This window comes from Malus sylvestris, chromosome 15 (genome assembly GCF_916048215.2).
Source record: "Malus sylvestris chromosome 15, drMalSylv7.2, whole genome shotgun sequence".
In the NCBI taxonomy this organism is placed as follows: domain Eukaryota; kingdom Viridiplantae; phylum Streptophyta; class Magnoliopsida; order Rosales; family Rosaceae; genus Malus; species Malus sylvestris.
The window spans coordinates 14,593,713-14,607,286 of record NC_062274.1 but is presented as its reverse complement, the minus strand read 5'-3'; the positions used below and the strand labels follow the sequence as shown (position 1 = coordinate 14,607,286).

Sequence of the window (13,574 nt, the reverse complement as noted above, 5' to 3'; positions counted from 1 at the left end):
CAAGCTAAAGTTTTGGAATAAAGTCATAGACCCCATTACAAAATAATTGCAAACATGTTCATTTGGCTGGTTTATTAGCAAAGAATTTTAACGAAAAGTTTTTGGTATTGTTTATTTTAATAAAAAAATTATATTTTTACATTAAAAAGTTAAGCATGGTACTATTTATTTTATTTTGTCCTTATAGTTAAAACTTAAAATTTTCAAGTCATTTTCATTAGTTTTCCTTTATTAATAATGTGGACAATAATTATTCTAATCTTATACAAATTGAAGTTGTTAGGGGGGGGAGTTGGTAGCTTGTAATGGCCATACCCAAAGTTTGATTTTGATTCCTATACTTTTAGGGAAGTTTCACTTTACTTATTATAATATAATTCCAGTTGTTGCCCTTGAAACTGTGAATAGTTTAGTAACGTTGCATGACTGTGGATTATCGATTGCTTTGAAATGAAAATTTTAACTTCTTTAATAATAGCAACGACAACGACATATAGACTTCAATATGAATGATAACGCTCGCATATGCTTCACGTCATTCGATTAGTGCTATCCGTAAGTTTTGTTGGATGCCACCATGTGAGATCGTGACGAGAGTCATGCCACGCTAGAATGCTACAGAACCTTGCATAAGCTTACAATTTGCAATTTAATGAACCAAATTAGCATGTAAACAATACACGTGCGGGGTAAACAAGTGAAACTACATGGACTAAAATGAAACTTCATAAAATTGGAGGGACAAGAATCATAATTTGGCATCTATATCACGAGATGTTAAAAATTTGGAGCAATTGGTGGGGGAAGGGATTTGAATGACTCCACTTATTGTGAAGGTGGGGGTGGAGGTTGTTTTTGTCAAAACGGACGAACAGACGAGTCCCTTGGAAAAGTAGATGAACTTCCAGTGACGTGTGTGAAATTACGTAACTATCCGCGTGAGCGTTTTCATTTTCGAGTTTCTCCTCATCACGGGGGGTTGGGGGTGACCGTTCGGGAGCGGGAGCGGGACGACATTGGAAAATTTGGAGGAGCGCACTGGATCCTTGTCTCTTAATCAAGCGGCCACAAAAGTTTGTAGTTGGCTATAAAATCAACAAATCACTTTCACAATTTTCATTTGTCATTTTTTGTGTGTATATTCTTAGGGAAAAATTTCAGTTAAATGAAGTGCAATTCTTTAAATTGTTGCGTAATTTTATGTGAATCATTAAATTATTGTTCTCCTTATAAAAGTGCAGATAGTATTAACGTTACAAAAACAGTACTTAATACTTTTAGGTCAGAATGTAATAGTCAATATCACTTAACCAATGCTTTTTTGTTGTTTTATGCACTTAACTTGGTTAAGTAGAAAATAACACTTAACCAATGCTTTTCTTTTTTAGTTTTATGGATAATGATTTGGCGTTTTTACACTTAACTTGATTTGACGTTTTTACACTTGGTTAAGTAGAAAATAGCGGTTAACCATTGCTTTTCTTTTTTTAGCTTTTCTATCATAACTAATTTTTTACAACAATCTCATTTTGTTAGTTTTTCTTCCTACCAACTGCATTTTGTTAGTTTTTTTTCATAGTTCATATTGTAATGTCATAGTGGCATTATATTTTCGTCTTTGGTTTGATGAAGAAGGAGTATTTTCCGCGTGACCTCAACTGCAAAAGAAAATAAATACATGTCTATGTTAAATATGAACAAAAATAAATAGAAGATAGCGAAAAAAAGTCTACGAATAAAGTACATAATTAAAACAAACTAGTTATGACAACAAATTGTTTATTAGTTGTCCTAGCCCGTCCCGAATTATTACTATCGACGATGTAAAATGACAGTTTTATCCTTGGACGTTGAAATTGTAGTGTGTGTGTTATGCTTTGGGACTTAGATGTTATTTTCTTTGGTTGGTTGGTGACCCACGTGGAACACAAATACACACTTTCACTCCCCTTCTCTCTCTCTCTTTTCTTCCCGTACATTCTCTCTCTCCTCCCTCTCGATTTTCTCCTGTTTCCGTCAACCTTGTAAGGACGAACGTCAAGTTCACCATTCACGCATGGATCCACGTTAAAAAGGTAAGGTTCTTGTTCCCTACAAGCTCCTGAGTCCATTCGTACCATTTTTAGGACCTGAAAACCTCAAAAACCCCAATAACTTTAACCTCTGATTTGGTGCACTGTTCATGCACACGTAAATGTGAAGGTTTCAGTGGATTTTAAGCTCACAAGGAGCTTTAGAAGGCCCTTACGAAGCTCAGAGAAGAAAAACCAAGCGATTTGGACGTCGGGATCATCAGTTTCAAGTTTGGTCGGTTTTCCTCAAATTTCTCTAGCGAGATTCTGTGATCTTTGGAGCTTTAAACAGGTAAGGAAATGTTCTACAAGTTAAGAGGTTCAATTTGGTACTGGTTTCATGAATTTTGGTTGAAAAACGAGTGAGATATCAAGGTTTAAAGAAATTCCCAGTTTCCGGTGCCGGAGTTCTGAGGTTAGGGATGACGGAATATTTCTAACGGTGTTGGTTAGTTTTAACATAATATTCCTAACGGCGTCACGGTTACCTTCAGTGTGCCTGGCACGTGCCTGCGCGTGGGCGGCACGTCTGGCAGTGCCTTGGCCGTCGCATGACGGCATGTGGGTGGTCGGAAATTTTTTCTAAAAATATGAGGATGTTCGTAAGGTTGTGTAGATCACGTTGGTATATTCAAACACCCTATTTGAGCATTGTATGAGAATTTATTAGCTAGTTTTATCTATGTGCTTTAAATAACATTTTTATAGTTATTTCGCATATAGGGGAGGCTTATCCCGAGGACTAGTGCAGTCAAGGGCGACTCGGAGGCTACGACCCTTCGACATACTAGTGAGTGAGCTTTTGGTTTTCAGTATATATTTATATACTTGATATTTTCCCAGAAAATGCGTTTAAATGAAAGTATGCTTTGAATGCCATGCATCTAAATTTATATTTCGTATATGAATTAGTATATCATGCATATATATTATTGTGGTGCTGTGGACGCTCAGGTAAGCCCATGCGAGTTATGAATTATGAATGTGATTAAGGTGATGATTAATTGAGAAGCTTTGAGCTCATAAACATGCACCTAGGATGTTAATGATTAGCCAGAGATTATGACACATGCCTGTTATTATAATGTCACCTCCCGCATCATATGCTCATATTGGATCCAATTTAGGTGCACAGTCCTATCGTACAAACCATCATAGGTGGTTCCGACTCGTAGGTGACTAGCGATTTATCGCCCAGCTATCATGAGAGAATAGTATCAAGTATAATTATATTACACCCAGTCTTGTCGTACAGACCCCTTTTTAGTGGTTCTAACTTATGTGCAGTGTAGTGTCGTATAGATCATAGTAGTAACTCCGGCTAGATTGACTAATGAGCTATGAATTCAGCTGTATAGATTTATGCAGAGGTTTCGACTAATATGTTATTTTCCATGAAGTTATTCTCACATGAATTACTTACTCTGTTATATCTTGGCATGGCGTACTAATGATTATGAATATGTGAAACATGAATTGAATTGATATATTTACGTGTGTGTATATATATTTGCATATGCTTATATTCTATTTCTGGGAAAAATTATATATGTTTTACGGAGATGGGTTAGAACTATTGAGAAATGAAATGGTTTTGTAAAACATTTGTTTTTGCCCACTCAGGTTTTTTGTTTTGCGCCTCTCCAGGTTTTAGGTATACTGATGTTGGTGGCGTACGAGGATTCTGACAGTTCTGACATATATAAATAATTGTTGGACATTTTATGGTACTGTATAATTAGTATTCGTCCTACTGGATGGCACCTAGACTTTCTATGCTCTGATTAGGAGTATTTACACTTGTATCTCATTCTTAACACTTCCTGTTTATTAGTGCACATTAGTGGCTTTCGTTTTTTGTTTATTCGTTTAACTCTTATCTTTATCATTTCCGCACTGTGCACATGGCTACGTCACCCTTACGTGACGGCCAGCATGCCTTGATCTCGGTCGGGGTGTGTCATTAGTGGTTTAAGTTCCAACTCTAATGCAACACTTGCTATGTTTCATTTAGGTAAAAATTGATGCAATATAAATGGTGGCAATTGACGTTCTGCTACAATGGTATAGATAAGTGTTGTTCTTATTTTACAGTGTGAATTCAAATCTCATTAGCTTTTTATTCTAACAATTCTATTGTTTGACGGAAAAAAAAAAAATAGTGACCAGCAGAAAATAAGATATTTAGACTAATGTAATACAAAGGAGTTATGACTCCAAGCGAAAAAAAAAATAATAATAATTAAAAATATACGTTACTTTTAGTTTAGCATCACGGCGAAGGGTATATCTGAAATTTAACGAAATAAAGATAAATCCCATGCCATGCAAATGCAATGCATGAATGTCACGATGCTACGCGTCCTTATCACAGCTGATGCTGATGCACGATCACCAATGATGGTGAAAAATCATCAGTGATGTTCTTCCGGTTAGCCCTCTCCAGCACGTTGGTGGGGCCTATCAAAGAGGATTCAAAAAATTTCCAGATAGCGACACATTCACCACGCCCAAGGCAACTGTGTGTTCCTGGGGGCCACGCGTCACGTCTTGCTCGGCTGGATCGTCGGCGTTGATAAGAGTCCCACGTTCGTGTGGTGCACCGCGTCCAGGTACGCGTCTACGCCCACCGCAAAAGCGCTCCAGTTCGGAACTGGGTGAAAAGACCATACTGCACCTCACACTTTTTTTTTTATTTAATTTTTTCCATAAAGCAACCCAAGCAAAAAGGCCCAACCACCTTTTTAGCGTTTTTTTCCCCTCCGCCCAATGGACCCGGTGCTTATTTAATTTTTGGCACCGCCGTGTTTAGCGTTTTATGTAGTTTTTTTTTTTAATTTATTTTTTTAAATTTTTTATTGCTTTTGTTCATGATTTTAAAAACCATTTTTTACCATACACCGGTGCATACGTTAAGAGATTTTACTACCCTTAAGTTTTGTGGTTTTCAATATTTAGTATATGAAATTTTTTTCGTCCCAGAGTCATACCTAAAATGTTAATTTTGGAACAGTCTCATACATCCGTTAGTCTGACTGTTAAGTCTCCCGTTAAATGATGATGTGGTGCTCATGTGGACAATAACTAGATGCCATGTGTCATTAAGGGGTCAACGTGAAAATTTAAAATTAAAAAAAAAAACAAAATTCTCGCCCAAATATTAAAATACTTAATTAAAAAAAAGTATTTAAAACAAAATTAAAAAATTAAAAAAAAAAAAAACCCAGAACCACCTTCCTCTTCCCCACCCTGCACCCCATTCATCTTCACCTACGGACACCCTTCCCCTTCCCTGATACCCACCTCTACCACCAAGCATTTTCTCATTTCCCAAAAACCCAGCCCCTTCCCTTCCCCCAAAACCTGAAGGAAAATGCTAGGTGGTAGGGGTGGGTATCAGGAAAAGGGAAGGGTGTCGGTGGGTGAGGGGTGGAGGGGTGGAGCCGTGGAGGGGGTGGAGGGAATGGAGGGGTGTCGGGTGGGGAAGACGAAGGAAGTTCTAGGTTTTTTTTTTAATTAATTATTTTAATATTTTAAATTTGGGCAAGAAATTTTTTTTGAATTTTTAATTTCCACGTGGCGCCCAATCATTGTTCACATGGGTGCCACGTCATCAGTTAACCGGAAACTTAACAACCAGACTAACAAATATATGAGTCTGTCCCAAAATTAACATTTTATGTATGACTCTGAGACAAAAAAAATTTCATGTACTAAATGTTAAAAACCACAAAACTTGAGGGTAGTAAATTGAGATTTACTCTTTTCTTTAATTCTAACTGGCCGCACATTCAACGTTTCATATCAAGTGGCCATGCTTCTAATTTATTTTGTTAATCTGGTACCAAAACATAATGGAAGTTTTTTTTATTTGCCGAGAAAAAAATTGAACTTTTTGTTACTTATTCTTAAGGTTGAGTAATTTCAGTTGCGGTTGTGAAATAATGTGTGAACATGAGACCTGTGATGGGTATTTGATGATTGGTTTTTGGAGTAGGTAGGGTTCCACTTTGTCTCAAAATGTTGTGCATATCATATAATTTAATTTGTTCTAAGATTTCACTCCAAAAAAAAAAAAAGGTTCTAAGATTAAATTGTAGCGGCAGCAACACCGATCCAGTCCAGGCGATATTAGGTGGATTAATTTACTAACTCATTTTAGCTTACTCGTATTAATCTAAGATTTAAACAAACTAATTAATTAATTAATTTAAACGAGAACGATTCAAAATTAGACCTTTTCTTTTCATCTCTTTGTTTTAGATTTCATGTGATGGGATTGCACATTTGTTTGCATCGTCAACCCGATCATACTTTGTTTTTTGTTTCATTCTTTAGGGTTTGAAGCATTTTGTCAACCATTTTAACTTAACAAAGTCTAAAGTTTTCGCTAATAATATTATATGAACGACACAAGTTTAATATTCAACCCTAAAAATGTTCACACACTCTAGCGAAAACGTTAATTCTTCACCGTCATCGTTGTCATCTTCGTCGTCCTCATATTTTTTTTAATAACCTAAACACCATAATCTTCGTTTGGCTTAATTAATTACTAACAAATTGTTATTCATCCACTTAAATTAAATGATTTTGCATAATTGTCAACCAATTAAGCAGTCAGTTTGAAGCTGCCTCCAATCAAACAACCTGTCGTCCCAAATGAGTGGTCAAGATTAAACAAGTATTCACATGAATTCCTAAGCAAATATGATGCCAACATGTAATAATGCGTATGAATGAAAGCCTGTTAATATGTATTTCTGCATGGGGCCAAATTAATCAATTGGTGTGAATGTAAAGCATGTTATATTTTTCTCTCAACAAAAAACAAGCATTTTATTTTATTTAATTATATTTGGCCAACAATTCTCATATAATATGATATGACCCACCGTTAATAAGGTTTGAGTTTTGAATTTGAATGTGTATGGAACACTAGTCACTTTTTGTACCATTTTACGTTGTAATATGCGATAATATTGATATGCTTTATTTTTTACAATACATTAATAAATAAAATTTATATATTATAATTTGAATAAAATAATAATATCATGTGACGGTGTTCATATGTATTATAATTTGAACGTGCTTGTATATATGGTGCGTATATCAAACCACAAATCTATGGTGGTAGTACGAATATCTAAACGATATCTATTTGAGCGTGCAGATAGTGATTCAATAATAATTTATACTGAAGGTCTATTGCGTACATCACTTTGTATTGTAAATATACAACGAAGAATCATTTTAGGGCTTCATGTACTTAGATCAAAATTTTACTTCTAGGGTTAGAGACGTGAGTGCATTATTCATTCAAGGCAACAACAACGTTACCAACAGTTTCCCCACTGATAGATTGTTGATACAAGGGTCTAATAATACATCTACTGTATGCGGTTATTCTCTTATGCGTGACCGACATATGTTAACATATATGGTTAGTTTTTCATCAATGTTGATCATAAGCAGGGGTAGATTCAAGATTGAACCTTGGGAGGTCTTAGTGTTAAAGTTTGAAGTCTTTTCAGATAGAAAAGAGCACAATACGCGAAAAAAAATTCAGTTTATTCACTGATGCATTTTGTTGAACACTTAGTGGACTTGTTGTCATTAGCAGAATCAAGTTGCCGACATGTCAAAAAATATTGACATATGCAAAAGCAAACTTATGAGTGTTATTAAGAGAATTTGTCAAGTGTTGTCGACATAACCTGCAATATGATATTGTCAAATATTTGACGGGCACAAAAAGAAATCGTTCCAAAGATTCAAAAAGTCATCAGAAGACTGCACATGTATATTTTTCAAACTCTAAATGATCTTGAGACCACCTTGATTCCAGTGTATATCCGCCGCTAATCATATGATCATAGGGCTCAACTTATTGACGGACAATCATGTAGATATATATGGTATATGCTGTTAGCTAGGATATATATGAACATAGTATAATTCCCAAGTGCGTGCATCGTGATTTGATCAAACTTGAAAACGTGTGGGACCAATATTCCACGTAGGATACTGTAGTCAATGGAGTTGATTAGGACAAAAATGCCAGCCAGCAACCCAGCTGGGACGCTTAGTCATCACGCTTGTCGACCTTAACAATCCTATATGTGGAAAGGGATAATTTCCTAATAATCTACCAAATCAGAAGATTTGTGCTCATGAAATTTAATCAAATGGATTAAAACAGAAACTCACTTTAATAGTTATAATAACTTTAGCCGTTGGATCAATTTTCAATAGTAAGAATCCTCTGATTTGGTGGATTAGGATGAAGGGATTACAAGAAGATCCCCTTCCCCTGTATGTATGTATATATGCTTTCATCACTAGCTGTTGGTTAAGTGAAACTAAGCTACAAAATCCAATTTTATTTTTGGCCATAATTAAACCTCTTCATAAACAATTATTATTTTTATTTCTTTATCTAGGGTAGATGTACTGTCCACGTAGCAAATCCATGACTCATCCCATCACGTAGGGTGCGTTTGGTACGCAGACGGGACGGGACGGGACGGAACGAAGGTGTAATTTTTTAAAAAGACATGGGGTATATTTGTCTTAAAATGGTAAAACATTGTGTTCCACAGACGTGGAACAAACCCGTTCCAGGAGGGAGGTGGAACGCAAAAACATCCAAAATCTGTCCTGTGGAACAGCCCGTTCCACCCATTTTTAGCGCACCAAACGCGGGACGGAACGCCTCGTCCCGTTCCGTCCCATCCCGTCCCACGTACCAAACGCACCCGTATGTCACACAAAAAATTGTATTGGTCTTGATAATAAAAAATAGATGATGTGTCATTCAACGTGTTATAATAAAAGAGATAAACATAATTGATATTAGTACATTCTACTTAATGATGTATATATTAATAATAAAAAAACATATCCACGAATTATAATCTGTAAAATTATAACGGTCACGTCGAGGTGTACATGAAGATATTAAAATTTTGCTCCTGCTGACTAACCTTGAGAACTATTCAAAGTTGCATGCCACTTGTCTTACGTGCCAATCGATCAAATTGTTCACATTGGATTTTCTATGTACGTAAACGTTTTTGCTACATTTAAACATTATTATTTGAGCAGTAGATAACTTACACAGTTTATATAAATATCGTATCTACTTTTTCACAGACGCATTTTACATCATGGCAAGTAACAACCGTAAGGGATTTTCAAGCATGCGTTGAAATGATTACAAAGTACGTGGATACGATATAGAAATATAAACCCCATGTATATACGATGACGCTACTCACACACTCATTTTATTTCGCATACACTTCTTGTTAATTTATATCTTTTTTAATGTTTTTGGAATTTATTTAGGGAAAATGATCTTCACCGGATCTTTTTCTTGAGAATTTCGTGATCGTGACCGCTCATCGTATATCGTACGGTCAGAAGTTATTTTAAAATTTAAAATTAAATATAAATAGAACATAACGAAAACCTACTGCACGATATACGATGAACGATCACGATCATGAAATTCCCAAAAAACCAACAAGGATCCTTTTCCTTTATTCAGTTCGACATTGAAAATTAAAAAAAATATATATATGAAAGACAAAAAGAGGTATATTGATAGCAACATACAACATTGATGCACATGGTTTCCAGTTTTCTATGTCATTCTATGATGACGGACAAAATGACTGTGTAGCAATCATCTCCGTAGTACCTGGTCAAAAGTAACAAGTCTGTCGTGGTTAAAAAAAAACAGAAAAACCAAAAACAGCATAAAGTGGGAAATAGAAAACTTAAATAAATAACTAAATAAAAAATAAAAATACATTGTAATTGTAGAGACTTGTCTTCAATAACGCAAATTACGGACAGAATTCGAGAGCGAAAATTATGTTGAGAGTAATGCTGCAATTGAATTGTAGGGTTTTGCTGTTAGCTTTCATTTCGTCGGCAGGAGGGTTTTAATTTTTTAAACATTTGGTTAGGGTTTATCTGGCTCTGGGAGTTGGGTAGGACCTTCCATGGCTTGCTGGAGCCACTGTGCTTTCATTTCATGGGCCATGAGTCTACGACATACACATTGAGACTTATACCTTCGGGGCGGGGTTAAGATTTTGTCGAAATTTTCAACCTGGTCGAAGGGGAATAGTATCCACTAAGGCCATCTCCAACCGAAGGTTGGCCAGAGGGCTCGTTTGAGCCCTCTAGCCCTCCAAGATTCCCCAAGATATTAATATTTTAATGAACAGTACAGGACCATATTTGTCTCCGTCTCCAACCGAGGGTCAGAGGGCCAAAGGGCTCGTTTTAGCCCTGTCACAAAAAACCGTCTCCAACGAGGGCCAAACATAATTTATTATTTAAATTTAAAAACTACAACAACTTAAATTTAAAAACAACAACTTATATTTAAACACTACAAATTAAATTTAAAAACAACATTAACTTAAATTTAAAAATTACAACGACTTAAATTTAATATCCATAATCAATATTATCTTCATCATCCGCCATTGTAGGAGTATAGTCAGAGATAAACAATTGCCGCCGAGCCATAATTTCTTTTTTTTTCCTATCAAAATAGGCCTTACTCATTGGAGTGTAATTCGAAGTGTTCCTTTCCATATTCTTATCATCCATCTCTTATTGTATTTGTTTGGCTCGCTCTTCATGTCTACACTTCCTTTCTTCCGCCTCACGGGCATTTTGCTCCGCCAGTAATCGAAATGAGGCCGCCACTTCATGTTGAGCGGCGTAATCAGCATTTGCCTTGCCCTTTTCCCTCAACCTTCGGGCCTTGTTTCGTCCCATAGGCCTAGGTAAAGAAATTTCGGACGGAGTCGGATTTTCTACCCTTGTTTGTTGAATGGTAGGAGATCCATCTTCATTCATATCTACAGATGGGGATGCAGCTTCCAAAGGATCCACTCTATGTTGAGGTGGATCTTCAAATAACACCCACCCTTTACAAATTTCCCAACAACCGTGAAACTGAAAGGGTTTTGAGCTGCCCTCCATATACAATTCCTCCGCTTGGCGTACCTAGAAAATATAATTAAAAAAATTTTAGGAAATTAATTCACGAAATTAATGTAGTATAATTAAACATTTAAAATAAACTGTAAAAACACTAACTTCGTCATAGTAATTGGCGCCGCTTTCATGTCTACTTGCTGCTGCTAATAGTGCTTGATGCCATTTATTCAAACTTGGATGAAGATGTTTCTTCCATCTTGAAGAACAACTTTCGTGGTTTCGGGTATTCGGTGGAATGGTGCCTTCGTAGAACTCTAAGTATTTTTTGGACACACGAGTCCAAACACCTTCACTTGTTTGAGAAATCCCCCTCACACTATCTTCTGAGATCCATCTATAAGCCTTGCAAAGAGCTTCATCTTCTTTTCGAGTCCAAGCCCTACCTTTCATTGCAGATGAGGCCATTTTTTTTTGAAAAAAAATGAAGGAAATATTGAAGGAAATATTGCAAATGAAATGAAGAAATATTATAGATGAAGGAAATATTGAAAAATTGAAACAAATATTATAGATGAAGGAAATATTGGAAAATATATTGAAGGAAATATTGAAAAATTGAAACAAATATTATAGATGAAGGAAATATTAGAAAATATATTGAAGGAAATATTGAGAAATGTATTGAAGGAAATATTAAAAAATATTGAAGAAGGAAATATTGCAAATGAAGTGAAGAATTGAAAGAACTTCACCATATTTATAGAAGAAAAAAATGTTTAAAATAAATAAAAAAAAAAAAAAAAAAAAACCAACGGCTAGCTGACTCAGCTAGCCGTTACATTAAAAAATATTTCAAACTATTAGTGTCGGTTATAACCGACACTAATAGTAGAACTATTAAAAAAAAAAAAGCTCTTCAACGCTGTCGGTTTTAACCGACTGCAATAGGAAACATTAAAAAAAAAAATAGCCAGCCTGGGGCTGGCTGGCTGGCCGAAAGCAGCCAGCCCTCCAGCCCTCCAGCCCTCTCCGATCCCGTGGGGCCCTCCCAGATTCCAGAGCCCTCTGGCCTAGCCCTCGGTTGGAGACGGTTTTAGGGCTATTTTCGGCCCTATGACCCTCTGGACCCTTCGGTTGGAGATGACCTAATTAACCTACAAATGTGAGCTATCCCCCAATAAATCATTCTTGTTCTAACTTGTTCGTAGTTGTACACCGCAAATCCGCAGAAGTCAAATAACTCTTTGGATCTTTGGAATTTTTATTTTATTTTTAATATTTTTGGTATATAATATATTCACCACAAGTCAAAACGGTATGGTCAGTTGCAGTGCAAACACATGGTTGAAACTGTCATGTAATTGTCGCTCGGATTACACGGATAACGTTTACTCGAAATTGTGTGTGCATCCACTCTTTTAACAATACTTCTTTGGTGCGGCTGACCTATGTGGTTACTCCCTCTCGAGTTTATCTAGGTATGAGTTCGAAAATTTTAGTATGCTCAGGTGTATTTATAGTTTAAAATTATTTACCGTCGAATTTAAAAGTCTGGAACTAAAGATTTTACAGACTTTTTATCAATACACAGAATTTCGAGTGTGTTGTCGCATGACTCCAATACCTAAGACATCCCTTTATAGGTATCAGGTAGTTCGAAAAAGTTTCATTATACTTCATTTTTCTTATATTACAAGATTCTAATTGTTGAATCTATCATTAACCAATAATCTAACGGCCAAAAATCTCATATAGTGAAGCATTATCACTTTTAAGTGGTTTTCCACTTGTTTAAAAGCCTTGTACGGCTATGCTTAATAATGTGTTGTGAAAGAGTGACACGTGTGTAGCTACCAACAATTTTAATTTGGAGGGTTCATGGGCGATCACGAAAGAAATAAAACGGAACATGTGTCCCCCGTTTTGGTTCCAATGTGCCATGTGGTGCTGTTTCATCAACAACAAAGAACTTGGTACCCCTTTCAAAGATAGATACGGAATAGGGATCCCTTTATGTATAGGACCCCCTCCCTCCCAAGGGTCTCTGTGTGGGACAGTTACACCATTCCAACTTTCCGTTCGAATGGAGCATATTTATTGTTGTCATGATACAATGTGGGTTTGGACTTTGGAGTGGAGCTTTAGCTGTGTTTAGAGAAAACAGGCATCACACTGCTCTAGTCTAATCTAAAGCCTATCTCACCTAACTTGCACCACCGTTCGAGCACAAAAAGTGATTGTCACACTTTTTATCACACTCCCATTTTTTTTTTCAAGCTTTTTGATTGAATAAATCAAAAGACAATAAACTATGGAGATACGAAAACAAGGGCATAAATGTAGAGGGAAAAGACGGACGTGTACCTAGTGTTATTTACCTAAGAACCATGGGGAGAAGAAATTAAAAGGGGTTGTACTTGACCTTGCAGGAAGGGACCAAAAAGCTATTTACCTCCGCTAAAACCTTTCACCTTCCTGCAAGAATGATGAAGGACAAAATAAATATAAATAAAGCAGAAGATGGTTGCATTC

General features: G+C 36.1%; 1 protein-coding gene across 1 annotated transcript; it reads right to left on the bottom strand.

Moving 5' to 3' along the window:
- Positions 1–10,405: 10,405 nt before the first annotated feature.
- Positions 10,406–11,637, bottom strand: LOC126601448 (uncharacterized). The gene is made up of 2 exons (XM_050268165.1): positions 11,202–11,637; positions 10,406–11,108 (listed from the first exon to the last, which is right to left on the bottom strand). The coding sequence occupies exons 1-2, from the start codon at positions 11,505–11,507 to the stop codon at positions 10,710–10,712; spliced, it is 705 nt and encodes a 234-aa protein (XP_050124122.1). The 5' UTR covers positions 11,508–11,637; the 3' UTR covers positions 10,406–10,709.
- Positions 11,638–13,574: the final 1,937 nt, after the last annotated feature.

Excerpts from the sequence above, each read along its gene's own strand:
- LOC126601448 (XM_050268165.1), bottom strand. The coding sequence starts at position 11,507 with ATGGCCTCATCTGCAATGAAAGGTAGGGCTTGGACTCGAAAAGAAGAT. Across the intron at positions 11,109-11,201 it reads GCGCCAATTACTATGACGAA|GTACGCCAAGCGGAGGAATT; the intron begins GTTAGTGTTTTT and ends TATATTTTCTAG.